The following is a 27,557-nucleotide window of genomic DNA, read 5'->3' as shown; positions in this document are numbered from 1 at the left end:
GAGGGAAGGCAGGTGGCAGATATTAAATAACTGAATAAAGTACTCTGTGTGTGTGTGTGTGTGTGTGTGTGTGTGTGTGTGTGTGTGTGTGTGTGTGTGTGTGTGTGTGTGTGTGTGTGTGTGTGTGTGTGTGTGTGTGTGTTGTCGTGTGTTGTCGCATTGTCCTGCATATGCATAAGACATGCAGAGAGGCTAATGTGCAAGCTGTTATATATTATATTAGCTGTCATTAACTAAAAAGCATCAATTACTTTAAAAATGGTGATTGTATGACAAATTGTATGACAAATGTGGAGTGCACCTGTTGTCATCACAAACATATTACAGTCATTATGTTGTGATAGATTTGGCCTTTCAGACTTGGCTTGTTGCTTAATGTCCTTCCCTGGATCCTGGACTTACTATTGTGAAACTGTATGGTGGGGGGATTTTCTCTTCCTGACAATTTCCTCTCTTACGGCTTCTCTCGTTTTGATATATGATTTTTCAGGTTTTCCTTCTCTCTCTCACTTAATGGCTGTCTGTATTTTTCAGTGTTTCTATCATTTGATTGCCGCTGCCACCTGATTGATGTCTGTATATGACCCATGTTCTCTTCTCTTTCCCTCGTACTATTGTCTGACTTCTCCCGGCGTCCCTTTATGTTCTATTTCTATCCATTGTATCTGTCCTTTTCCTCTCTCTGTCTCTCTCTCTCTCTCTCTCTCTCTCTCTCTCTCTCTCTCTCTCTCTCTCTCTCTCTCTCTCTCTCTCTCTCTCTCTCTCTCTCTCTCTCTCTCTCTCTCTCTCTCTCTCTCTCTCTCTCTCTCTCTCTCTCTCTCTCTCTCTCTCTCTCTCTCTCTCTCTCTCTCTCTCTCTCTCTCTCTCTCTCTCTCTCTCTCTCTCTCACTCTGTTTGTCTATCTCTGTGTTTGTTTGTCTGTGATGTTTAATTTTTCCGCCGGGAGCCAGTGAAGGGAAGATGGTGGTGCTGTCTCTGGCCATTGGTTTGGCCGAGCAAGATGACTTTGCCAATATCCCCGACCTGCAGGAAACAGCACAGGCCACGCCGGCCAATCAGGAGCCCCCTCCTGAGAAGAGGTACCAGACAAAGTATGAGAGTGCTCGGTGTGTGCTTGTGTGCATGTGTGCATGTGTGTGCATGTGTGTGTGTGGTGTGCCTGTGTGAGAGAAAGAAAGAAAGCACATGGGGTTACAAATGAATGGATGTGGAGTATCTGGATACAGGGTTAAAGGAGAGTACAGGTGTTTTCAGATATTGAAATGTCATCTTTTTTTTGTGCACTGAAGTACTGTACCACCAGACGCAGAGTTTGACATAAAACTCTCAAACCGAAATGACAGCCATAATTGGTGACCCTGTGACCAACGATAGCCATGATTATGCAGACAGAAAACCTAGACTAATACCTGTATTGCCAAAATTTGTAAAGAGATGAAGCAATTTGAGAGCTCGCTGTTAAGCCGTAATGAGCTCATAAATCACTGTGGTTAGATCCTCACCTGTCCTCATGGCACCACTCCAGGCCTATTGGCCAGTTTTAGGAATAATGACTGACCAATCAAATGAAAAGGATTGTCTCACATTGTGGGCCCTTTATTTATTTAATTGACTGTGCTAATTATCTCACGTTACTGCGATGGCATGCTCTCACCCTCTTCCGCTATCATTGTCATTATTTGTTCGTCCCTCCTCCCCCGCTATCCACACATCTCCCGTCATTATCCGCTGTGTTGCCTTTGTATTTTCATGCCGCTATTGTTTCCATTACTCTCCCCTCCTGTGTTCTTGTGTCTTTTGTATCATTTTTTCCCCTGTCTCGCGCTCATTAGTTTCCTTCAATCTCACTGCTCAGCCATGAGAGTCCCCTCTCTGTAGCTCCACCGAGGCCCCCCAGAGAGCCTACTCATTATTCCACAGTATGTTATTCATTTTTCATAAACATGCTGCTAAAAATAAAGCCCTCTCTTCCTCTCTTACTCACCAAAATATGTCCATTGATATATAGAGATAGATTACAGCCTTTTAAAGAATCTTGTTTGTTTTACAGGCAAAAGGGGAGAAAATGGATGTGGTTGTGCGGCTCTCACGTGCAAACAAATAAGCGGGGCACAAATATGCCCCTCTAAAAAACTAATAACGTAAACCTCAGTGTGTGTTTTTTTTTTACCGTGGATGGAGGGCTTGATTATATACTCCAGTGTTTGGATACACAGAGCCATGGTAGAGTTGTGTATTAAGAGGTCCAGCCCTGGGCTGAGACGACACACTTGATTTCCCCCACAGTCCAATTAGGCCATTGCAACCCCACTTTGATTCTGTGACAAATTGGAACCCCTTTGGAGACACATTATATGAGACACACCTTATAAAAGGAAATGGTGGGGGGAGGGTCAGCAAATTCAGATTTACTTGTCACACCAATTATTTTTTTCACGCGGGAATATTTCATCAATTTGACGCATGATTTATAACTGGGGGCCCATTACAAATGCTTAGCGTCCTTATCTATTCCGCACAGCCTCTGTTTATAACCTGCGCTGTGTGGTCTAAGGCTAAGCACATTGTGGGTTCAGTGGTGTGCCCAGCACACCGTGCACTGAGAAGCTTTGTGCGTAGACTCTCCTATTTTCCCCCGGATACATGTCAAGTGTTACGTTTTAATCAAAGCTAGTCCCAAAAAGGGTCAGTGGTATGTTCAGCACAAGTCAATTGTCCTTCAGGAACTAGTAATAACCGCCGTCTTTTATCACAGGCATGAGTTGCTTTGAAGCAACAACATCTAAGAGATATTTGTCTTTCGGGTTCATTTGCTTCCTCTTGGTCTCTTGCCCCTGAGCTCCGTTCTGACCTTTTTCAAAAGTCAACAAAACAGTGTATAATTACAAAGAAGCCCTTGATCGCTCTTTGACTAAGAATGCTATTTTTGGAAAGCTTAAAAGCCATATACCCATAACCGATGATATAAATGTTGCTCAAAAAATGAGCATAAGAGAGACATAGAGCCATAGAGTCTATATACACAGGACTAGGCAATGCCCATCTGGGGCATGGCTGTGGTTCGGAAACATGTGCCCGTTAGGAGAGGGTCAGTTCTGGAGAACCGCTCATCTTATTGAGTTCACAGTCGACACTGCCCTTCCTCAGGTCCTCAGCTTTACACCCGTCAAGTGTGAAGTCGATTGGATGAACAGTTCTTGAAATATTCAAAAGACAGACACACACACACTCACAGACGGATCGACAGACAGAGAGAGATTTGTGGAAATAGGATTTCGCTTTCCAGCATTTTGCTTAGTGTTCCCCTCATAACCTTCTTAAACCTGATGTGAAGTCAAGAAATTATTCACAATACAGTGCATGGCTAGAAGGGCTGCACCTCCATGAACAGCAACTGGGCACATTGTGTTATTTTCTAGATTAACCTCAAGTCCTTTTAATTTCCCTCTACCAAAGCTGAATGAGTAGCAGCTTGAGGCCATGTAAAGGTAGAACAAACAAGAGCTACGAAGTGGGCTTAAAAAAATGAAATTAAACTGTAATGAGGGATTTGAATGTCTCAGGCCCTTTAGTGAACTTCCTGTCCGCAACCCAGCCTTCCTGAGTGGTAAACTAATTCCACTCTTCTTGCTTATTGTTTTGTTTGTTTCGCATCAAATTATAAAATTTAAATCTATAATGAATGGTTTAGCCACACTTTAATTGGATGCTAAATTTAGCGGCTCATATGAAAAGTGTAAGCCCTATGGTGTATTAGGGATGCAGGGTGTAAGCTGGCTGGGAATATATCATTCCCCATGGTGTTACTGCTGACTTCACAGATGTCTGGCCGTGATTTAATCAATCACATCCGCTGTGTATTGGCCATTGTAAACGAGGCTCTCACAACTGACTCCAGCTGGAGTCCAAGCCGTTCTCACAGCCCTCCACCACACCCCCCATCCCCGTTCAGCCATATCGTCCATATTCACAACCTATGGGTTACTAGTCCCACATCAATCACCTCCATACCTGCATCCCTCATGCCTTCGCGTAATAATGTACCTGTGGCACAATGTATATAAAATACTATGAAGTAATAAAGTCAGGGTTCTCTCAGCTTGATGTTCGTAGGTGGCAGAAGTGACTGATGCTAGCATAAGAGATGGTGGCACTTGATCACCTTTGCTCATTTGTACTGGAGTTAATTTTCTTAGCTAGCAACGATGACGAGTAAAAAGCTATTCCTCACTGCTGTATTGTGGTGCCCTACATTTTTGCTCAGGGTCTGGTGGTACACAGAAATATCCCTTCCCCCCGCACTACATTTAGACAAGGAACGTTGGTTCAGGAGAGGTTCCTTTTTTTTTTTTTTTACTGCTGCTACAAATGGCAACAGGGAGGGAAGACTTTGCTAAATGGCTCCTCATTTCCCCTTCAGTGGTTGATATTGCTTCATTATTGCTTAGACGTAATTGAAGGCAGGCCAAACAAACACAATTTTCCCATAACGCCGACACTGGTGAGCAAACAGCCCCTGAGAGGATGAAGCGGTGCGATGGATCATCGTCATGCTCTGGTGTTGACCTTGTGAGGGCAGTCGCCAGTTTTAAAGGTCAACTGGAGGGGCCATTTGGTAAATGTTCACTTCCTGGAGAGAAGACAGAACAGTCAGGGTCAGATGGCTTCAGAATTGATGGTCCTCAAAAGCTTTGTTCAGACTAGGTAAATCCGATTTCTTTCTTAAATTTGATCTTGTGGACTGACTGTTCACGCTGTCATTTCCAAGAGATCGGATCGGATTTGAGTATTCAGACATCATCAACCTATTTGCATTGGCTGGTGTGGTAACGCTGTAATACAGTTGTGAGTTATGCTCTGTTGTATGACGGTGGCTCTCGATAGCAGTTCATAACGTGTCGCATCTCAATGTGTTGCGAATCAGATTTCAACCACATTGGTTGTGTGGTTTTAAATCCGATTCAAATCTGATTTCTAAAAGTGTCTCAATCTGGACACTCGGACACTGAATGGGATTTGCCTGCCGTCTGAACAAAGCCAAAGAAATGCAGAGACAATTCTGTCACCTGGGGGGAAGGCGTGTGTTGTGATAGAAAAGCTGCCTTTGATTGCTGGCAGTTACCATGTGTTCTTGTTGCTTTGACTCTGGCTGCACACATAATGGGTTGTTTACATGCCAGGCAGCCATAGGTTGTGGATCTGGGATGGGAAAGCTTAATTAGTGTGCTAGAGTGACTTGTTAATGCCTCAGTGGCTCTGAGTTATAGCATTGTGTTGTGACTGAATGAACATGTATGCTGCTCCTTGCCATTGCTATAAAGGGAATCCACAATCCCAGAGAGATTTCCATCTCGACATCTTTGTCTCTCAGAGCGGCAAACACATGGCCCAATCAGCAGGGAGGTTTTAGACGAGGAAGGCGGAATACATCCTCATGGTTCGTTTACAGTCAATCCACTTGCCTGAGGTCCTTCTATTATTCATCCAAGTTGCATAAGCCAGCGGTGTAGCTACTTGTTTCAGGATTCATCAGATTCGCACACAAATTGATTTGTCTCTGTCTTGAAAATGTTATGTTCCCATTGGGATTTATTTGCTGTTTGTTAATTGTCGAGAAAGCCTCTTTATAAGTTATGAGATTATTAGATTGAGTCGCCCTGATGGGAAAGACGAGGCAAGGAAAGTCAAGTATATGACTGATGACTTTCTGCAGTAAATCAATGTAAACATGTTTACATCTCATTGCATAGCTCAATGAACCTGCCGGCCATGATCAAGTCATAGCGAGATGGCTTCATGATGTATAGGATGGAGGAGGGGCTATTATGGGGATATTACATAACATTACGCCACAATGACATTAGATGACAGAGGTTAGTTGCAGAGGTGCAAGCATTACAGAGCACATATGCTACTTTCTACCGTTGGAGGTAGTGGAGATAAACAGTGCCGTGCTTTGTTGAATTCTCACTCACGTTCCTGTTGTATATGTTGTTCCACTAGTACTCTCTGTGGATGCACCGCTTGTGCATGTAATCATGTACAGTGATTATGTGTGCTCTGCTAGTCGGACATAGTGCTCCTCCCGCAACATGGGGTTTTGCAGGCCTGATTAATCAGCCAGTGTCCCTGCGGGGGACTACAGTTAATTCTGTCCTGGGGTCTGCACACCCCCCGGCCACCACGCTCATCCGCACATCACAGGGGAACTAGGGGATGCATTTACAGTATGCACAGACTAGAGGGAATGGAGATAGCAATGGAGATAGCACTAAGTAAGGCGGAAAGGGAAATCACGAAGCGAGGGGGGAAGGGTTCAGTATGTGGAGTGGGGTTGGAGCGGTACGCTCATCCACTCATCCATCCATGTGTAAGAGCGAAGGTTCAGAGGTCATCTTTGTGTTCCTGCTGTACAGTATAGGGAGAGCTGTGGAAAAGCACATCCATGTGTTAAGTGGTCGAGAGGGCCAAAACAGACACTCTGTTGAGTAGGTTTCATGCTAGTACACATGTTCATACGTCCAAGTAGGATGGACAGCAGTTGGGGGAGTGCAGGCTATTAACAATGCTGACCAGAGACCTGCGTGCGTATGCTGCCAGAGAACAGGTGGAACATCTGCAGCCGCCTCCGCCTTGCGGGCACAACAGCCACGAGTTTAATCGCTATTCAAATGTTGGGTGCATTCGCGTTGGCAGGTTTAATGGACTTTAAAAATGTTTTGATGACTTTAGGTTGGCAGAGCTCTCCGGAACGGGGGATGATTTATTCTAATTGATCCCTCAGATTGGGGATGGGAAATTGGGAGCCACTAAAAGGGATGGGGTCTCTGATTGATATAGTTTCACGTTCACCTTGGATTGAGATCATAGTACCTTTGCTGTGCATTCTGTATGTCCTTGAGGTAGGCACAGGCCATCTGCCAGTTAGCAACAATAGTAGTTTGAATGGCACTTCTATTGGGGTTTTGCTCTTGCAAGATTGTAACAATGTTTTAGAGTCCTTGCCAACATAACACTGCTGCTGGCATCACTGCAGAGATAAAACGTATATACCGGTGCTGTAGATCTGAAGAGCAAATTTGGCACCTGTCAAATTTCCAGCCTGGGTCCAGTAAATTAAACACAAATCCAGTATGCAGCATTTAGCACCTCCCTTCTGGTGGTATTTCAGTAAACTATGCTATTTTGGACCCATTTCCAGTGCCAAGTACACAAAGTAATTAGTTATCAGTGAACATGGCATCCGATTACAGTTTGAGATGTCAAAGACCAGAAACACTGGCTTGCTATTGTGTTGCATGCACATGTGCTGCACGTGGTGGCAGTGTTATGTAAGCAGCGCACTGCTGGAATACTACGCTTTCTCACTGTGTAGGCATATGATCCTCTGCAGTCTGATATGGACCCTAAAGAATGATTTGAGGAGGTCTATGATTATAAATGGGAGCATATGCATTCAAGTATCAGTTCATGGAGCTGGACGAGCGTGCGTGTGTGAGTGTGACATGTTTGCAGAGGGTTTGGGGGGGGGGGGGTGTCTGAAAGAGGGGTTGGGCTGGGTTGGGGTTTGGGGTTTGGATGGATTCTTTTTTCTCGCGTCTCTCTCCAGCCTAGAAGTGGAGTGTCTTTACCCTTCCCCTTCCCCCCTCTTCGAGCTGCTGGCCCTCGGTCAGGTAACAACAACCAAAAAACAGGATAGTATCACAGGACGGTGAAACCCAAAGTGGCCCTGCCTGCCTCCTGTATTGTCTGTTCATGTGAATGTATGTGTCTCTGCGAGGCTATCACCCGTACCTGTCATATATCCTACCTTCTTTGTTTTTATTTGTCTGTGTCTTTTGACTGCTGCCCTCCCCGACAACCCCACCCCACCCCTACCCCACCCCAAGCCCCATATTTCTCCTTCCTCTTGTCACGTGTACCCCCTAGCTCTGGTTCAGAGCGTTAGTGAGTTCCCTCTAACGCTCTGGAAGACCCCTCGCTCTGCGCATGTACAAGGAATTCCACTGTCCTGCCAGCGTTCAACTATAGGGAAAATAAACAAAACCATTTCGCTACTCACCGAAGCAAAGGCTGTTTTGTGTTGTTGAAAGTCTATTCTCGGAATGCGCTAGCCTCTCAGCACCCCACCTACTCTGTAAAATACACTTTTTGGGCAGAAAATAAAATATGTCAGCGAAACTGAAATTATTCGTATTTACTCCACAGTGCCCTCTACATTTTGGTTAATGGTAAGTTCAAATCCCCCAGATCGGTAGAGGCACTGTGGAGTAAATACAAATAATGTCCGTCTCGCTGACATATTTTATTTTCTGCCCAAAAAGTGTATTTTACAGAGTAGGTGGGGTGCTGAGAGGCTTGCGCATTCCGAGAATAGACTTTCAACAACACAAAACAGCCTTTGCTTCGGTGATTAGCGAAATGGTTTTGTTTATTTTCACTATAGTTGAACGCTGGCAGGACAGTGGAATTCCTTGTACATGCGCAGAGCGAGGGGTCTTCCAGAGCGTTAGAGGGAACTCACTAACGCTCTGAACCAGAGCTAGTGTACCCCCCCACCCACACACACACACACACACACACACACACACACACACACACACACACACACACACACACACACACCTCTGAACCCCTGTTCATATGGTCTATGTTTCTAGAGCCGTTGCTATGCCAACAGCCCACTTTCCATGCTGGAGCAGTAGGAGAATTTTTCAATGACAACTTTTAGTCCACTCTGCCTCCCACTGGTTACTGTAGACAACTGCAGGCTACGTACCAGCAGAAGGTTCATACCAACCTTCAATCAAACACAGCATTAGCACAATTCAACAGTATGGGGCCGTGTACTATTATTACTATTATATCAGTTTTTAAATATTTGAATGCGTTTAGCAAATACCTCGAGATTAATTTGGGAACTCACCCACTTTACTGTTTGCTGACTATTGTACGTGATTCGTTTTGAATGATTCGTTCCACTTTTTCCCAAAATATTCCTCTTGTCCTCTTGTCCCCTACTACCCCAGTAGCACTGGGGTAGCACTGCAAAGAGCAAGGCTAGTAAGAAAGGGCCACTGCCCTCCCCTGCCCCACCAACCTCCACCCCTTGCCCCCGCCACCCCTTACCCTGGATGTTACGTACCAGCTCTTACCTGAGAATGCACAGAAACCCCCGAATGAAGCATGAAGGAATGAATGAATAATTGAAGACCATTGCTGCCCGTCGATGGCGGTGGAGGAGGAGGGAGGTAACTTTATGGAGTCCAGGTCTCCTGAGACGCTTCTCTGTGCTTTAAAGATGTTGTATTGAGCTCAGCCCTAAGGCTGTGAGGTCACTGTTTATGCCTGGCCTTTACCTACCTCCGCTCTCCAGTCTCTCTCTCTGCCGGCAGTTTGGCGTGGGGATCAAACAACCAGCAACGCCCCCCCCCTCACTGCAATTACCTCCCATGGAAACTAATACGACTAACACCAATCAATGAAAACTCCATTCCCTTCCGAAAAGAAAAAAAAAACCCAACCCGGATAAAATGGTTAACATCCCTCCTCCCCCGCTCCAGTTTTTCCTTTTCCTTCCTTGGTCTGAGTGCTCGTCTGTTTGTTCGCCTGTCTCGCTTTTTGCTTGCTTGTCTATTTGTCAGTGTATATTTATATACTTTCCTCCCTGATTCTGTCTGTGTCTTCTAGAAAGAAAAAAAAAATAAGCAAACAACAAAACAACCGGACACATTAAACAATATTCTTTGTCATGCAAAATTTCAGCCTAGAGACCACAAAATAGATATACGGCCCGATAACAACCTAATGCAGAAAATGGTGGCCAGACAGACAGATTTTTATGTCGGCTCCTCATTGTTTTTGCCTGTCCAGGCATTGCTGTTCACTCACACGAGTGACACCTACTTGCATATGTGACATATGCACATGTAGCCAATGCCAGATAATGTGCTTTGGCCCTTGTCCTATCCAAATCCACACTTTTAGAGTGTTGACAAACAGGTGAAAAACACCAGGAAGGAAGACGAATGAGAAACTGATTAACTTAACATTTATTACATCACGACTAACAACATCATCTTTTGTAACACTCTAAAAGTGTCTGTACACTCTTTTTTATTATTACTTTTTGTTTAGTTTTTACGATTCCTCCCTCCTGTTTAAAAATGAAGTTATATTTTTGTATGGTATATCTAAACCTTTTGTCTATTTCTCTCTTTCTCATAAAATATGTCATCTATCTTTTTCTTTTGAGCTTCGCTCCTAAAGAACGGTGGTTCTTGTTTCTCTTTTTTCTGGGATGATTAATGTACTGTATTATTATTTTTTTGTTCTTCTCTTTGTTTCATCTCTCCCTTTCAGCATAAGTTTACCCTTTTGTCTCCTGTTTGAGATATCATGTGTGCATACTTTATTTTCTCTTCTATTCATGATACTTATCGGACTGAACAAACTAAGCCTCTTTTTCCAGACTCTTCTTCCTTACTTCCTTACTTCCTTACTTCATTCTTTCCTCTCTTCCTTCCCTCCCTCTCACTTTTTTCTTGCAGCTGTGTTTTTCTCTCTGATGTGCTGTTGTTTGTTAAGATGTCACTCTCTTGTTTGGTTTTCGGTTCTGTAACCTCGCTGTTCATGCTATTAATATATATTCTGGTACAGATAAATGTTTTAACTCCAGCTTGCTACTTTTTCTCTCTTTGTCTGTCTTCTCTACAGTCCTTATCATTATTTGTCTGTGTGTGTGCGTGTGTGTGCCTAGGTGTGTGCGCACATGTGTGTTTGTGTGTGTGCGTGCGTCACGGTGCGTGCGTGCGCGCGTGTGTGTGTGTGTGTGTGTGTGTGTGTGTGTGTGTGTGTGTGTGTACCTCTCTCTGTAAATTGAGCATCCTCTCTCTCAAAGTCTGTGTACATTTCCGTTCTTTTCATTATCTTCCTGGAGTCATTCCTCCTGTTCTCGATGTTTACTGTTCATTTTGTCGGTTTTGTTGCCTGACAATGCCTCTCGATGTGCCTTTACCAGTCTTTTATGGAGCATTCTTTGTCCACTTGTACTCTATAGCTGTCTTTCTTTCTATTCTATTTCTATTTCCTCTATTTCCTTACGCCTCATCATTCTCTCTTTTTTCATTTTAACTTTGTGATCTTTTTAATGATATACTGTATGAACATCAAGATTTTCTCTCCAAACATTTGCCCCATTTATTATTATTACTGTATAATAATAATTATAATTATTTTTATTTTGCAAAGGCACTTAATTTAACATCTATTAACAATTGTTGCTTATAAGTACCAGCTTCGCCATGGGAGATGTTCCTTACACTATACAATGTCCCTTTCCTATTCTTGTGTTGCTTGTTTAATAACACACTGACACAGACACACCTTACAGAATGTACAATGTCTGCCACGTTTCGCTCTTCTTTTTCAATGTCTTGTCCCTGTCCGTGTTGCAGTATATGTCTGTCTTACTGTATACAACAGTATGTTACTATACATGTCATTATATCTGTGTGTCTCGTTTGTGTGTCCACAGGGAATTAGGGGCTCATTCCCTGAATAGTAGGTTGACGTCATTTGCCCATTTGTGTTGACCTATAGGAGAGCCGAGCTCTATTATAATCTATAGTGATTCACAGTTTCAAATTATCTTCACTGGCTTGTGGGAGACATAGTTACTCCCTTATTCGGGACAATTCTGGCCATAGTGAACATACATACATTGCGGCGTCCTAATAGCATCAAACAGGACTCACATCAAATATCCTTACTCGGGGGGCCAGCTTTTAATCAGTGGAGGACTTGGCAGCTCCTTTGTTCATTATATTATGTACAATAAGTGCTGTCCATGCTGAAATGAGAACTGCGTCTAATGCCAACTGGGTCTAAATCAGTAATTTCTGATAGGTAGTCTCAAGTGCCACAAGAAGTGGAGGTTGGACTCGTTGTACTCTTCAGATGTGCCCTTGCTCTCTCTCTTCCTGGAGAGGAGTGAGACTCTCTGGTTTTCTATATTGGATCAACTAACTCTCTCTGTTACTTGCAGGGGCAATAAGCCAGTTAACAGCCCCAAGGGCCACCCCCCTGATGCCGATGGCCGCTCCTCCGTCACAGACCTGGCCAACTCTCTCACCGGAGACATGGTGATGGTAAGACGCCTCTGAACAAGCCATCATCACCACCACTCCTCCACCACACACCTCTATATCTGTTGATCAGTGCCTTTCATTCATCCTGCCCCCACCCTCGGCTGTGCGAGGTGACCGTCCATCACCAAGGTGGGCTGGTCGGTTGCTGAGTCACTCCTGCCTGCGGAGGCCATATTGATTCTGAAGCTGTACAGGTGCATACAGTCACGGCGGACAGTGACACAGGCAGGCTTACGATAGCAACCAAGCGACAGCCTACTCAAGGTGACTCACACGTTGTTTGATTCGGGGTAGAATGCGACTGTGGTTATTTCACAGCGGCTCTGCCAGACAGGAATAAAAGCCCTGTCAACTTGTCAAACGAGTGCCTCATTATGGGGCTTTTTTGTGTGTGAAATTTCAGCCAGTCAACCAAACAATGCTTTAACTTTTCTTTCTTACGCTCTTGAGAGTGTTGCAACACATGCACGCAAGCTGGTCCTTAACTCTTTAACTGCCAGAGTAATAGTGTAATAGTGGGACACTAGTGCCAGAGAAAACTAGCGATTTTACTGACCTTTGAAAAATCATGGAATATTATCCGTGATCGCCGTCCTCACTGAGGGATCACAGAGCTCGCCTCATTACACACACAGGGGTCTCTGGAGTTTTTTATCTCCTCTGTCGCAGTAATCCGTTGCATAGCTGTGGCCAGTTCAATGTGGCTTGTTTTTGCAGTAAAGCAAGAGGAACGGAGATATAGGCATTTTCCCACAGGAAATAAACAGGAAGTAAATGAACCGTTTTTTTTTAAATGACGTCAGATCCGGGTCTGTCGTCATCTGGCAGTGAAAGCATCATTCATAGGGCAGCGAACAGCGCCATCTGGTGGAAAACCACTGAAAACACAAATCTTGTCGTTCTCGTCAGTGGCAGGCTGCGCCTTGGCAGAATCTGACGAGAAATCTCGACGGCGGCAGGCAAAGAGTTAAACAGGCCTATTCAAAGAGTCATTAGAGTTAGAGTCTCATTAGAGGCAGATTTGGGGTATGGTACCAGCTTCTCCGTTCACTAAGTGGCCTTATGGCCCTGCTGCTCTGTGTGTTATCTCACTCCCTACGCAACAGCCCGTCCCCATCTGTGCCACCCTGAGAAAGAAAATGACAGAGGAGACACAGGAAGGGGAGGGGGCTCACAGACAGAATTAGAGTGAAGGGTGCTTCTCAGCCCATCTCTCCACACAGTAAAATCCCGTTCATCTTACCACAAATTGACCCATAAAGGACCAACTTGTAAACTCTTAAAGAGCTTGTAAGTGATTTTTATTTTATCTTTACAAGTGTTATAAAGCTCTACATTCCCATCATAATCATTGCTGTTGACTAGAGTGATTGTTCAGTAACAGGAGCCTCCCCATCTCTCCAGCTTTATTAGTAAACTAATGAAAATACACTTCCAGGTTTGGAATTGGGATACCAATTTCATCCAGTCAGGAGAGAGAACTCATACAGGTTAGACAAGTGAAATTGATTAATCGAACAGCACTACAAAATTTAAGTTGATGAATGCGTTTTCACTCCTGATTAGATGAAATTGGTGATGACATTTTATTTTCTGTTTGTTAAAGAGCTGGAGAGATGGCGAGACCCCTGTTAGTGAACTATAAAAATATAGTTTTAGCTTTTTAACTAAAACATTTTGTTTTAACCAAATAATATAACTTTTACAGCACCTTCAAATGAACACTAAGGATTTTACTGTGCATGCCTCTTTTTACCCCCTACATTCTCTCACTATGCGTATATACGGTATAAACCGTATATACTGTACAGAACATCCTTTTCTCTCTCTCTCTCTCTCCATCTCTCCTCTGTCACTATCTCTCTTTGCCTTTCTCTGTCTCTGGGTCTGTCCGTTGCCCTCCATCAGATAGCATGCCTTTCCAGGGCACAGTGGTGATAAAGCAGCCAGAGAGTGGCTGACAGAGAGGCAGGGAGAAAGGCTTGTCTGAAGCTCCCCCTATCTCCAATCTGAGTGCCTCCTGCCTCTTAAGAACATTAGTGAGGAAATTAAACTCTCTGAGTCTGCTTAATGTCAGGCTCAACGCTCTCTCTTTCTCCCTCTCTCTCTCACACATACTCTCTCTCTCTCTCTGAGCTAATTTATGTATGCCTTCATAAAAATGAGGCTCCCTCACAGCTTTGCATCAATCATAAGACGTGTGTGTGTGTGTGTGTGTGTGTGTGTGTGTGTGTGTGTGTGTGTGTGTGTGTGTGTGCGTGTGCGTGCAAGTGCATGCTTCCTTATGTGTGTGCGTGTGAGTGTGTAAGTCAGTGTGAGACGTGAGTGTGGATACTACTCATACAGAACTTGACCCCTTAGCTGATCCCTGTGCCCCCTCCCCAAGCTGTCTCCGGGATCAGAGGATGACGATGGCGAAGGCGGACCCATCAGTGAGAAGCTGGGCCGCATCCAGTTCAGCATCGGCTACAGCTTCCAGGATTCCACCCTCACCGTCAAGGTCCTCAAGGGACAGGAACTCCCTGCCAAGGACTTCTCCGGCACCTCGGACCCCTTCGTCAAGCTCTACTTGTTGCCCGACAAGAAGCACAAGCTGGAGACCAAGGTCAAGAGGAAGAACCTCAACCCACACTGGAACGAGACCTTCCTGTTTGAGGGTCAGTCAGTGGTGTTTTCCAAATCGGAGCTATTCGATGAAGCAATGTAGAAAATCTGGAATTAATGGAAGAATGGTGGACTGATGAATGAATAAGGCGTTACAGCTGAATAAAGACGCACCATATTGGGTTTTTCTCTGCCCCGGTATTTCTTACGCAAAAATGCGGCCCAAGTTATTGCTAGTTTCCAACCGACGCCGTTGTCATTTTCACACCCACCAGCCACATTGTATAATGTCGTGTTGGTCTAAAAAAAATAGGTGTGGTTTGGCACATTGTTACTTTATCTTGCCTGAGAAAAGTCAGAAATCAATTGCATTTTAGACCAGGTCTAAAATCTAGTGCTGTCCTCCAGCACTTTATTTTCATGCTATTCAAAAAGCACATTTGATAGTAGATTTACCTATCCTATATGTCAAACAGGTTCTCAACGCGCGCACACTGCTTGCAATCAAAATCCAATCCATCCAATTTCAACACATGATGTTAGATAACATTGCTGAGAGACTCAGCATTGACTGCATTGACCATCCTGTAGATGGTTGCATGCTTATACTTTGTGCACGAGCAGATCTGTTTCCTCAGCAGAAAATCGCTCACTTCTCCACCAACTCGATGAATCCATCATTTAAATAACCATGCGCCATGGTACAGGGGCACATGATAGCTCTTAAATGGAGTAGGAGATGACACTCTGATTGGTATAATTGATGTTATGCCCAAAGCACACCTGTGACTAATTCAGAGATTAAATACAACTGCTTTGCGCCTTACTTTGCGTCCAGATGTTTAACTTACGCTGGACACACCCCCAATGCATTTGCGGCTTAATTGTGTTTTAGACCATGCTCCATCTTGCGCCATAACTAAATAGGGCCGTTAGTGTCTCTCAATGGCTAACTTAACCTGTTACATTTCCCTCTCTGTTGACCGTACATCTCTATTCATCTCGCCTCAGGGTTCCCATATGAGAAGGTGAGGGAACGCACTCTCTACCTTCAGGTGCTGGACTATGACCGCTTCAGCAGGAACGACCCCATCGGAGAGGTGTCCATCCCCCTCAACAAGGTGGAGCTGGGACAGATAAAGACGTTCTGGAAGGAGCTGAAGCCCTGCATGGATGGCGCTGTAAGGCAGTGGGGAGAGGGCAGGGGCACCGAGGGGCGGTGGTGGTGTTGTGGGTCTCAATGTGAGACAGACGTAGAGTAGGGGCTATATATATATACACTGTATATACGTGTGTGTGTGTATGTGTATATACTGTATATGTGTCTATAAACCGTATACACACACACACACACACACACACACACACACACACACACACACACACAGGGTGTAGAGAGAGGGGATGACAAGCAGTGGGTCACGACTCACAAGCCATTTTTTTAAATTAAAGAAATGAAGAAGGGTTACCTGGTGGCTCAGCCAGTTAGTGCAGGACCTGGGTTCAAATATGACATCTGTCTTGTCTCGCATGTCTCTCCCATTGAGTTATAATAAAACCTTGGAAATACACGCTCATTCATTTCAAGGAAGTTGCGTGGCCAGCACATACTGTACTCCCTTTGTCCTGCTTCTTCCGTGTTTGGGTGCTCTAGTTTGATGACATGACATTGTGGGCCCTTACAGCCTGTAAGTCAAGCCCATTGTTCAAAACCCTTTTTGCTCGTTCATGTAGTGGGCCCCAGCTGTGGTCACATTACAGTACCAGAGTCGGCCACCGCTTCATTTATCCGATTAAGACCTGAGGCCGATTCCACAAATGTAATCAGTAGTTCTCAAACGTTTTCGTGTCAAGGACCCCCAAAATGATATGTATTTGGCCCCCGGACCCCCCTTCTGAAAATGCTTTCTGCCAGCGAGACTCCCAGAAGAGAAGATTTGTGTTAAAAAAAAAACACACAATTATTTAAAAAAAAATTGATTTGTTAAAAAATATTTCTGAGAACCTCTGTTCTAAACCACTGTTTTAAATCCTAAAACTTATGTTGCTTTATAGCTAAAATCTAAAATGACACAGATGCTTTAATTTCCCGGTTTTAATGGGTAATAATAATAATAATAGATTATTTTGATTGATTCATTGATATACTTTGAGCCTCATCAGTGTCTAGTTAGTCAGAGATGTTGAGCTGTATAGGCTGTGAGTTAATTGAGGATCAGACGGCCATTAGACCCCCCGTGTTTGTTTACAAGGGGTTAGAAGAGAAAATGGCAGCTGTGTTGTAAGATTATACAATGAGCCACTGAGTAATCTGTACTTTGATATGCCCTGATGAAATGCCTCTAGTAGACTGCGTGACTCATACTCCTGTGTGTGTGTGTGTGTGTGTGTGTGTGTGTGTGTGTGTGTGTGTGTGTGTGTGTGTGTGTGTGTGTGTGTGTGTGTGTGTGTGTGTGTGTGTGTGTGTGTGTGTGTGTGTGTGTGTGTGTGTGTGTGTGTGTGTGTGTGTGTGCGCGCATGCATGTGTCTCTGTGACTGTGTTCCTTGTGTGTGTGTGTGTGTGTGTGTGCGCATGCGTTTGTGTACACGTGTGTGCATGCATGCGTCTCTGTGACTGTGTTCCGTGTGTGTGTGTGTGTGTGTGTGTGTGTGTGTGTGTGTGTGTGTGTGTGCATGCATGCGTCTCTGTGACTGTGTTCCTTGTGTGTGTGTGTGTGTGTGTGTGTGTGTGTGTGTTTGTTTGCATTTTTCCTCAGGGGCGGAGAGGAGACCTACTGGTGTCCCTGTGCTACAATCCCACGGCCAACACCATCACTGTGAATATCATCAAAGCACGTAATCTCAAAGCCATGGATATCGGGGGCACCTCAGGTACAAAGCCCACCCTTTTCTCTATTTGTCTGACCTCCCTCCGTTTGCTAACGCTTGAAACCTACCAGCCGTGCAAGCATAAACACACGGCAGCCGTTCTCACCGACGCTGAGATGGAAGCTCCACTCCCACTACTCGCTCCAATTGCGCACGTTTTTTCCCACACTTTCCGTGCGCATTCTCATGCGAATTACATTGACCAGACATGCTGCTGTGGCCAGGTTTGTAGAGAACAGTCGTGCGTAAACCTGCGTGCACAATAAAAGCTTGTGAGCGACACTTTTTTGGTGGGTTTCCAGCGTTACACATGCAAGATCGAAGAAAGTGGCATGAACACTGTCTATCTAATTATGAGTCTATCAAAAATAGGCAACAAGTAATAAGGAATGCTAATAGTTGAGGTAGAGTTTGTCCCTCTAAACCCCTCCTTCACCTGAAACCTTTCACATTGCAAGGGCAACCACGCTCTGATGCTGTATTCAAACATTTATAGACTTGTCTACTACACAGTGAAAGGTTACTGTCTGGGTCCCCAGCTGGGTCTCAATGCAGACAGCTCTACAGCAAGGTGACCTTCCATCAGGGATATCTCTTGCACTCTCTCTCTTTCTCTCTTGCTTTCTTTCTTGTGCTCTGTTTCTTCCGGTACTGTACTGTAATATCTAGCAGGATATTTTGCCTCCCAGCTAAATGGTCTCAACTCAGCTCGGGGCTCAGTGCCAAGCCCAGTTTTCTGGCAGTCTTTACATAATGTTATCAGTGGCACATTATCGGAATAGGACTGATTCCTGGAGTAGAGATTGTGGTGCTGGTGAGTGCAGATTTTGCACCAGAATTGATATTGTATGACAATCCATCTCAATAGACTGAAATAGATCTGAATGTTTCATACTGACGGGGACAAGTTGACCTTGGGCTGTAAATAGGCGTCCAGTTCCCTGTTCGCCTTTCATGACCTCAACAATTAATAGGGTAATTGCCAAATTGACCCAAGTTTATATATATATATATATATATATTCCTCATTCTACCTCATACACATAGCACTACATGGCAAAATCAAAATCAGAATCATGTTTATTCTTCATATACATTGTATTTGCAAGCTCAAAAGTACGGCTGAAAATCTGACATAGGGCATAGCAGTGGTAGCCATTTTGTGGTGCCACAGATAGAAAACCCATAAATGTTTCCCGTAGAGATTTCCGAAAGTATTTTTATAAATTATTTGTATCCTCCTGGTGAATCATGGCCATAAAACATTTGATTCTGTGTCCAAAAATATTTGAATATTTAACTACATTATATACTATATTTAATAAATACTTTTTTGCATTCTTGACTTCAAATATGTTTTAAGACAGAATATAATGTATTTTTGTTTGAATTCTCCTCAAAGGACCATACCAGTATTACTACACATCATTGTCCATTGTCAAAATCTGTATTTTTGTGCTCGTTTATGTTTTGACCATATTCAATAAACGTTATGTACCTGAATATTATTGACAACATTAGCTGAAATGCAAAAATACAAAATGCAGCACTTTAAGGACATTTCTTTCTAGCTGTATTGATATCAATGCACAATATGAATGGCTTTTATAAGAATAATACAGTCATTTTGTTATTTTAAGTAATTTTGCAGGGACTTTTCGGACCCTTTATTTAATACTGTATGTACATTGGAGAGGGAACTCACTGTCAGGAATTTGAGCCCATGTGGTCCTAACCAACTCAGCTATCAGTTCACCCTGAGTCTTACATACATAGATCCTCCCATTCCTGTTGGAACATGAGGGCGACGAGTCCCTTCCATCTCCTCCAGTCACTGGCGACCCTTCCTTGCACCATGCCAGCTGCCGCCCATCTCACTTAGGTTTTCCTGTATGTCTCCACATCTTCTTTGGCCTCCCTTTCTTCCTGTTGCTGCCCTCTGGCATCCAGTCCTTTGCCACACTCGCTTGTGGTTCTCTTGTCAGTCGGAGTATGTGTCCACTGTCCAGCAAGTCTTCTTCTCCTGCCAGAGACCATGTCAGACTAGTAGTGCCACCCCTGCCCTTCTCATCACCTCTTCATTGGAGTTGTGGTCTCTCCATGTGATCCTTAAGATGGTTCTGAGGCATACTCTGTGGAAGACATCCAACCAACATGTTGGTGGATTACTGACTATATGCAGTCATTTTAGGACAAAATAAAAGACAAAATGACTTGACATCAAAAGGATGAATTTCCTACTGTATACCTAGGAACTTTAAGGTCTCGTACAGTGTTCTTTCACACTGTTTCAAAAATGAACGCCAGTGAATGATTTTTACATGTACTCTAAACATTTTTTTGAAGACAGGAGCAATCTCTTTGCTTTTGTCTAGAAGTCAAAATTAGACTGTTATGGTCCTTTAATGTGCATTTTATTTTGCTGCGTTTCACACTGGATTTTGTTCTGGTTCCACCATTCTTTTCCTGTCCCCGTGTGCATTGCAGACCCTTATGTGAAGCTCTGGTTGATGCACAAGGACAAGCGCGTGGAGAAGAAGAAGACTGTGACGATGAAGCGCTGCCTCAACCCTGTGTTCAATGAGTCCTTCCCCTTCGATGTGCCTGCCCATGTCCTGAGAGAGACCACCATCATAATCACCGTTATGGACAAGGACAGGCTGAGCCGCAACGATGTCATTGGCAAGGTACACAACAGTCCAACAAGACTATTGTATTCATTATGAATTATTACATATTCTTTTCCTCCTGTATTAACCCTCCCCTCACATTTCTGTGTTGCCATTGCAATTGCCCTTGTACCCTACTGGTTCACCTGCTAATGGGGAGCTCCCACTGGGAGGATGTAGCGCGTCTGTCTTATTCCTCCCGTTTATCACCACCCGCTGACGAGCGCTTCCCCAGCCATTAGGAGTTGCTAGTGCAGGGACAAAGATCGCACTCCCTGCCCTCCCAGCGAACACAGCTAATTGTGTTCATATAAATGATCGTCCAATTTGAACCCCTAGTATAGACTCTGCAGTGGTGGACAGACACCTTACCATATACACTATGAGGTGTGTAAGAAAAGTGACAGCCATGCTCATGACTCGATGCTAATTGAGTAACCGCCTATGTCACTGTGTTGCGCAACATCTCACCACTATTCTGCTATAATATTGTTCACTTCTCTCACTCTGTGCTTCTGTTCCAGGCTGTCATGTAGCAGCTCACCCTCTGTTACCTCCGTCACGCCACTAGAGGTGGCACAAACATGGAGCAAAGAATCAATTTGAAATTCCTGGTTAAGTTGGGTTAACCCTAACCCTAACCTTACAGTACGGTTAGGGTTAGGGTTAAGGGTTAGGGTTAATACTAGCCCTGACCCTAACCCTAACTCTATAACCCTAACCGTAAACCAGGAATTTCAAATTGATTCTTTGCTCCATGTTTGTGCCACCTCCAGTTGTGTGACGGAGGGTAACAAAGGCTGTGCTACACGACAGCCAGGAACAAGCTATAAGCTCACAATGCGTTGTGAACCGATCTCCATGTCTCCTCCGATACACATGTTTCCAGCCACTTCTTTTCACCTGACAGTGAGGAGTTTCACCGGGAGGCTGTAACACATGTGGAGGAACACGCTATTCCTCCCCATTCTATCCCTCCCCAACCAATTCCCACCTGTGAACAAGGCCAATTCTGTTTGTTGTAGAACCCGGCCAAGCCGGATGTACTGCGGAAGAATCAAAGGAGCTTTACCTCTGTGCCACCTGAACACTGGTCCAGCAAGACTTGACAGCCCTCCAAAAAGCTGAATAATTTTCCAAAATTTTCTGCATAGAAAGATTGTGTTCACAATTCTTACTTCAAATACAGGGAGCAGTGCAGCAAGCTGTTAATTAAACATGAAAATGAATTCCCTATATTGGTCGTCCTGGAGGTAAACCTTGTCTAGCCCAAAGTGTGGTAATTGAAAACCATCTGCCACTCTGACTGCAGCATTAATTTGAATTACTACAGTGCTAATGGCAGCGATGACAGAGATGTTCCTGCTGAGAAACAGAAAGAACTGTCAAAAAAAGGTTTTAATGGCTCTCCCTCCCAGAACCCATTACATTACCATGTGCTTTAACACTAAAACACTATGTCATGGGACAGTTTACTGAAAGAGGTGCAGTCGTAATTGAACAAGTATGTTGTACTTTACTTTACTTTGTTTGTTTATTTGGGAGTGATGAAACATATGAACACGGCAAACAAATACATACAGTAAAGTTTAGGATGCAGTGTAAATGCGTCATAGTTTTTAGAAAGAATGCAAATTTTCATCCGCAGACCACAGTCCCTATTTACATATAACAACGAAACAAGATGTAAAAGTCGATGTTTCCATCTTTAAGGCTCAACCACATCTCTATCATGGTTTTACTGCCTGAGCTTGTGATTATTAACACTTCACTTTGATCATTCTCCCGCCCTCCCTCCCTCCCTCTCTCCCTCCCTCCCTCTCTCCCTCTGTCTCCCTCTCTCTCTCTCTCTCTCTCTCTCTCTCTCTCTCTCTCTCTCTCGTTTCTTTCATCCATCTCTCTTCATCTCCTCTTAGATCTATCTATCGTGGAAGAGTGGCCCAGCGGAGGTAAAACACTGGAAAGACATGATGGGACGGCCGCGTACCAACGTCGCCCAGTGGCACGCTCTCAAGGCCTGATCGCACCGCCCAGCTTGCTGCACCCGCCCCTCTCCAAATCCCCCCTACCCTTCGCCTGTCCCACTCCCGTCCTTATGCACAAGATTGACTTGCTGCCAGGCTGCGAAACACGGGTACAATTAGCCATCTGCTCTCCTTAAAACCTTTAAACTCTAAATCTCTGTATCTTAAATATCCTCTCTCTTCCTCCGTTCTCTCTCTTTCTCTCTCTCTCTCTCTCTCTCTCTCTCTCTCTCTCTTCCCTTATTTCTACACATAGTCTTATTGTCTTGTCTGCCAACCTGCCAATGATCCCCTCTGTCTGTCTGTCTGTCTGTCTGTCGTCCCTCATACACTTCCACAGTGGGGACTTACGTTTACTGTCTACGTCTCCATTGACCCTTCATCTGTCCCGTATTTACATCACCCTTTGAGTGTGAACTGCTCTGCAAAGCCCTAGTGTAGCATTCTACTCTCTTGTAATTCTACTGTATTGATTTGTCCAGGTAAACAACATTATACAGTACATCTTTGTATACATACACAGTATATACAAAGACTTTAGGCATATAGATTGGCAGAACTCCCTCAATACACATTGAAATATTTTATCTCCTCCCCATGTTGCCATCTTTTCAAAGCACATCCTGTTCTTTGTCTTCATCTGTCAGCTTATCCTTGTCATTTGTCTGGACTTGTGTTTGTTTTCCATGCCTGCCCTGCTCATTTTGACCCCATCTCCCTCTCATTTCACGGGAAAGTGGTTAATTGCTCAAATGAAATCTTAGAAAGCAATCAATATATGGTTTGTTATGACTTGGCTGAGCACAGCTGGACTCAAAATAGAATTGTTGATACTGTTGCCATTCCCTTCCGTGAATATACCTCTGTCAGTCTCTCTCTACTTTTGTTTTTATCTCTTCTCTTTCTCTTCCTTTGGCACAATATTAGTAAATTCTGAATTCTCCTTTTTGGACCCCTTGTTGTCTGTGTGCTGTGGGTGCCGTGCTGTAGCTCCAAAAGTAGAGATAAAAAAAATCTAAAAAACAAAACAAAAACAAAACAGTAACTGAACTTTACTGAACTGGGATAGCAGGAACGCAATGAACTTTCCGAACATGGATCGCTTCTGGTTCCCCGCTCCCGTAGACAAATGCCCTGATATGGAGAGAGAAAAAAGAAGATGAAAAAAAAAAGACTCCACCTTCCTCCCCTCAAATGTGATGATGTCATTTTTCACGAAAAACACTCACCGAAGGAACCAGTATAACATGTTCTTCCAACGCAACGCTGAAAATTGAAGCAAAAACTGAGTTGTGCATGCATGTGCAGCTGTGCGTGTCATGAGTCCTTTGCGTTGTCCTGCGCTCTTGAAGAGCTCCTGCGAGGACCCTCAAGTTCCAGTACCAGTTTTTGACCCTTCTATGGCGTGATGTGTGTGTGTGTGTGTGTGTGTGTGTGTGTGTGTGTGTGTGTGTTTGTGTGTTCGCATGCATGCGTGTGTTTCACAGAGGCAACACACAACATCAAGACTCAAATATCCTCTTCTCTTTTCTCTTTCTAATCGTTCTCTTTTATTGCTCTTCTTACTGCCATTGTACCCCTACTACCCTCCCCTTCCCCTTGTCCTCCTTCACTGCCCCGGGCCCCCGGGGGGGAAGTTCTATCTGCACTTTTTCGAAAATGTAATAACAATAATATACATGACGCTAGTTTTAAAGATGATTATTGTACTGGTGACAATTAAGGGAGAAGTGTCTGAAAGGGTGAGCAGCAGTGTAAGGGGGCGGGGCTACGTCTGCTCTGAGGTTTCGGGGATGAAAGGAGCAGCCGTGGAATTGTGTGTGTGTGTGTGTGTGGGGGGGGGGGGGCAGTTCGGTGAGAGGCAGGGATCCAGGGAGAGAGGAGGGATGCAGGGCTCTCATCCTCTTCTGTTCCTTGTTCCTCCCCGTTACAGCCTTCGTCTGTGTACCGTGTGTTTGTGTTGTGTACTGTATGTGTACATATAGAGTATGTATGTGCAGTACTGGTGTGCGTGACGGTAGTGAACCGATTGGATTCCCCAGTGGCCGGCTATATGGCTGTCTGTGGAGTCGGGCCAGAATGGAGGGCTTTGTACGCGTTTGTAGGCGGCACAGTGTTGGGATTATGCAATGTGGCGTGAGACTATGTTTGGTTGCCATGTGGCGGTCAGGACTCAGGAGGACTGTGCCTCAGTGTGAATTGCAGTATCTCTCACAGTAAAATCCAGTGTCTATTTGAAGTCGTATGGAGTGTAAAATGGACCCTTCCATTTGGGTCAATTTCTGCACTCTCTGCATCTAATCAACACACTATGCAGATAGACTGAGACAAACATGACAAATATGATTACATTATTTAGTTTTAAGGCTAATGTTTTCAGTACCTTTTTCTATTTAATCATGTGAATCTCAGGATCCACATGGGAATGACGTGGTTACAATGTGGATTTCAGACTTCATGTGGACAGCCTGTGACGTCAGCCGTCTGTGGCATATCTATGATGTAGAAGTCCAAATTTGGGCAAGGTTTCAGCCTGATCAGAGCCCAATTGACTTCCGTTATGAAATTAAAGTTAAATGTCTCAAAAAAGTATAAAACATATGTGAAAAAGGAACAGTGGAGGTAGTTTTGTGGTCTACTGGCAGTCTGGCACTGGCAGTGTGCACAAGAAATCTGGCGCTGATCGGTCCAGCGGTTTGTAAGATTAGCTCAGACAGACAGACAAACCCTCTTCTAGACAGCTGACACCTGCCGGTAAAAAAAGGCTGAAAAGCCAGTCACATGTTGGAGTGTGACTGCGACTACAAACACAAACATTAGCTCGGTCCCTGAGTGCTGGATATAGTGGCACAGAGGACACTACCGGTACAAGCTGCTCTGCTTGTTAGGTGCAGTCAGCTCAGCTGGGATTTTCTGTAGCCTAGATACGATAGTCAAGACACAGCAACACAGACGCAACACCATTAACCACTCTAGTCTCTCTGAAATCTGGATGTGGTAAATGATCATAGCTGGTCTGGATCCGTGCATTTTCATGCCATTCAGTCACTTGTTTTTTTGTGAGTTTTTGGTGGGCCATATTGTATAATGTACACATGCATCATTTTATACGGTAGACTTCAAGAGACTATGTATTTTAGTGGTGTTTTGTAGTTTAATATAACATATAATTATATTTGTATTTATTTATATCACTGAGTTTTAATGCATAGTAAACACCCAACAGCTCTTGAATTCAGCTATCTTCAATGACTTGGCCATATTTACACAGCAGCCATTTTGCTCCAACGTCATACTGTAATTGTTTCTAATGGGCGCAACATCAATTCTGTCCAAATTTTCACCACAGCAGGTGAATTAGTTTCGATCTCTGAAGCAGGGGATTCATCATTTATACATCTCTCGGTAGGCTTGTAAAACAAGGGGACACTTTTCAATTTAGAAAAATGTGCAACCACTGCTTGATATTCGGTTGAGATATATTGCATTGTGCATTCATCAAATGTGTTTCCCAAATGCTTTGGTCTGCTGTGCCTTCTCTCTGTCGTCTTTCTCTCTCTCTTCAGTCTGTCTGTTTGTTCTGCGGTAGTTTGATACAGCCTGTCACGCTTTAGTGGTCATCGTGATTTAACTAGAACAATATGGTCGGTGGGGGGGACGGACAGAAACCCAGTGCATTTGTTGAATAGCTCCTAGTGTGTAACTTGCCACTCCCAATGTATCATACGTTATGTGCAACACCATATGTGGTATGTGTGGGAGTGCGCCCTACAGGTATGTCTCACACAAGGCTGATCAGTGCTGGATGCCATGATGTACTCAGCCACTCCAGTACCCTTCAGAACAATATTGGCTACTGGCTAGCCATGGAAAAGGGCCCACTGTTTTGACAGCCTGTACCCTCGGTATCATAACACATTACTCTCCCATTAGGCTGTTGGAGTGGAGCAATATCTCCTTCCTTGGGCCCGGGGTCACATTATTTGGAGAGGTTACCACAGCTAAAAATAATTTAACACAAGGGGTGTGCTTACCGGACACTGTGTGGGACTGCAAGTAGGACAGAGTGAGAGTGATGCTCATTGGTTCCGTATAGCATAGTGGTCAAAGCAAGCAGCTTGACCAGTAGCACACCACCCCCGGATTTCTGCATTAGAAGCTGAGTTATGTATTGTATTTCACTGCGTCCTCTGCATATGCAGCAGGTGTGCAGAGGAATCAACGCAACACGTCTGTCATTTCCTCCCACCGAAATCGTGTATTACTCAAAAAGTGATTAATTGCCATCCTGTGGTTCCACAAACAACAGCAGTTGGACATGGCTTTATTCATAGCAACATGATGCATGGCACGGCTTAACTTATTTATGAACGGTAGATAAAATGCTGGAATGGTACTTTGCTTCTAAAATAAAACAAGATAAAAAAAACAAGTCAGTTTATTAAACGCTAGAGAGCTTTTAATATGATACGACGGATACAAGGAGCAGTGACACTGGGCTGGCTGACCAATGTCGGTCATAGATGCTCATATTTTCATGTTATCCCTGTAGAGTTTTGGCCATGCCAGTTTTAGATGATCCAGGCTCACTTGAACAAACCAAGACCCAGTGATATGTACTTGCAAGTAGCACCAGCTTCAGCACAGCAGAGGTGGAAACTGCAGATTGGGGCTGCAGTTCATCAAAAACGTATCAAATATTATGGGCACAAGCCTGCAAGTAGTGCTTGCTCACTTTCTTTCCATGCCACTGGCATTGACTCTTTCGATCTTCCTCTCCCTCTCTCTTTCTCTCTCTCTCTCTCTCTCTCTCTCTCTCTCTCTCTCTCTCTCTTTCTCTCTCTTTGTCGCGTGTGCTGTCCAGAGGCAATTACAATTATCCAAACCGATCTCAATAATTGTTTTGGGATTGCATGTAATGAAGCATGAAAAGGCATGGGGATGGGGTGGGGGAGTGTTATAATAGTGGATTCTGATACAAAAAAGTTGGAATTACTTCCAACAAATTCTCTTTAACTTTGGTTTGAAAAGATTACGGTAGGTTGTAATCCAATGGGAATGAAATACGCCCACTGTAGAGCACTGCGACTTATAAGAAAAGGTCGGTAAAACTCGCTACAGGAGCTATATCCACCATTACGAATGAAAGGATGTCTTTCATCTTATCAATCATGACATTCTTTCGTCAGAAATGAGTGCGCTCCATAGACTCTAAGAAATGTGAAATGAAGTTCATGAAGTGC

General features: G+C 44.1%; 2 protein-coding genes across 2 annotated transcripts in view; both read left to right on the top strand.

The window, feature by feature from the left end:
• Positions 1-22,590, top strand: part of syt7a (synaptotagmin VIIa) — a gene marked incomplete at its 5' end in the record, with an annotated part of 89,989 nt that extends 67,399 nt beyond the window's left edge. Inside the window, 7 exons of the mRNA XM_084059886.1 lie at positions 951-1,079; positions 12,047-12,149; positions 14,536-14,806; positions 15,765-15,934; positions 17,510-17,624; positions 20,109-20,308; positions 22,207-22,590. Of these exons, the coding sequence (XP_083916012.1) occupies positions 951-1,079; positions 12,047-12,149; positions 14,536-14,806; positions 15,765-15,934; positions 17,510-17,624; positions 20,109-20,308; positions 22,207-22,311 (1,093 nt within the window). The 3' untranslated portion in view covers positions 22,312-22,590. The remainder of the gene's footprint in view (positions 1-950; positions 1,080-12,046; positions 12,150-14,535; positions 14,807-15,764; positions 15,935-17,509; positions 17,625-20,108; positions 20,309-22,206) is intronic.
• Positions 14,743-27,557, top strand: part of tmem258 (transmembrane protein 258) — a 151,477-nt gene continuing 138,662 nt past the window's right edge. Inside the window, exon 1 of the mRNA XM_084059889.1 lies at positions 14,743-14,748. The gene's annotated coding sequence lies outside the window, so the exon portion shown is untranslated. The remainder of the gene's footprint in view (positions 14,749-27,557) is intronic.

Source organism: Gymnoscopelus microlampas (assembly GCF_963454915.1).
Source record: "Gymnoscopelus microlampas genome assembly, chromosome: 6".
Lineage (NCBI taxonomy): Eukaryota > Metazoa > Chordata > Actinopteri > Myctophiformes > Myctophidae > Gymnoscopelus > Gymnoscopelus microlampas.
Note: the sequence above shows the minus strand (reverse complement) of the source record. Positions and strands in the feature narration are given on the sequence as shown.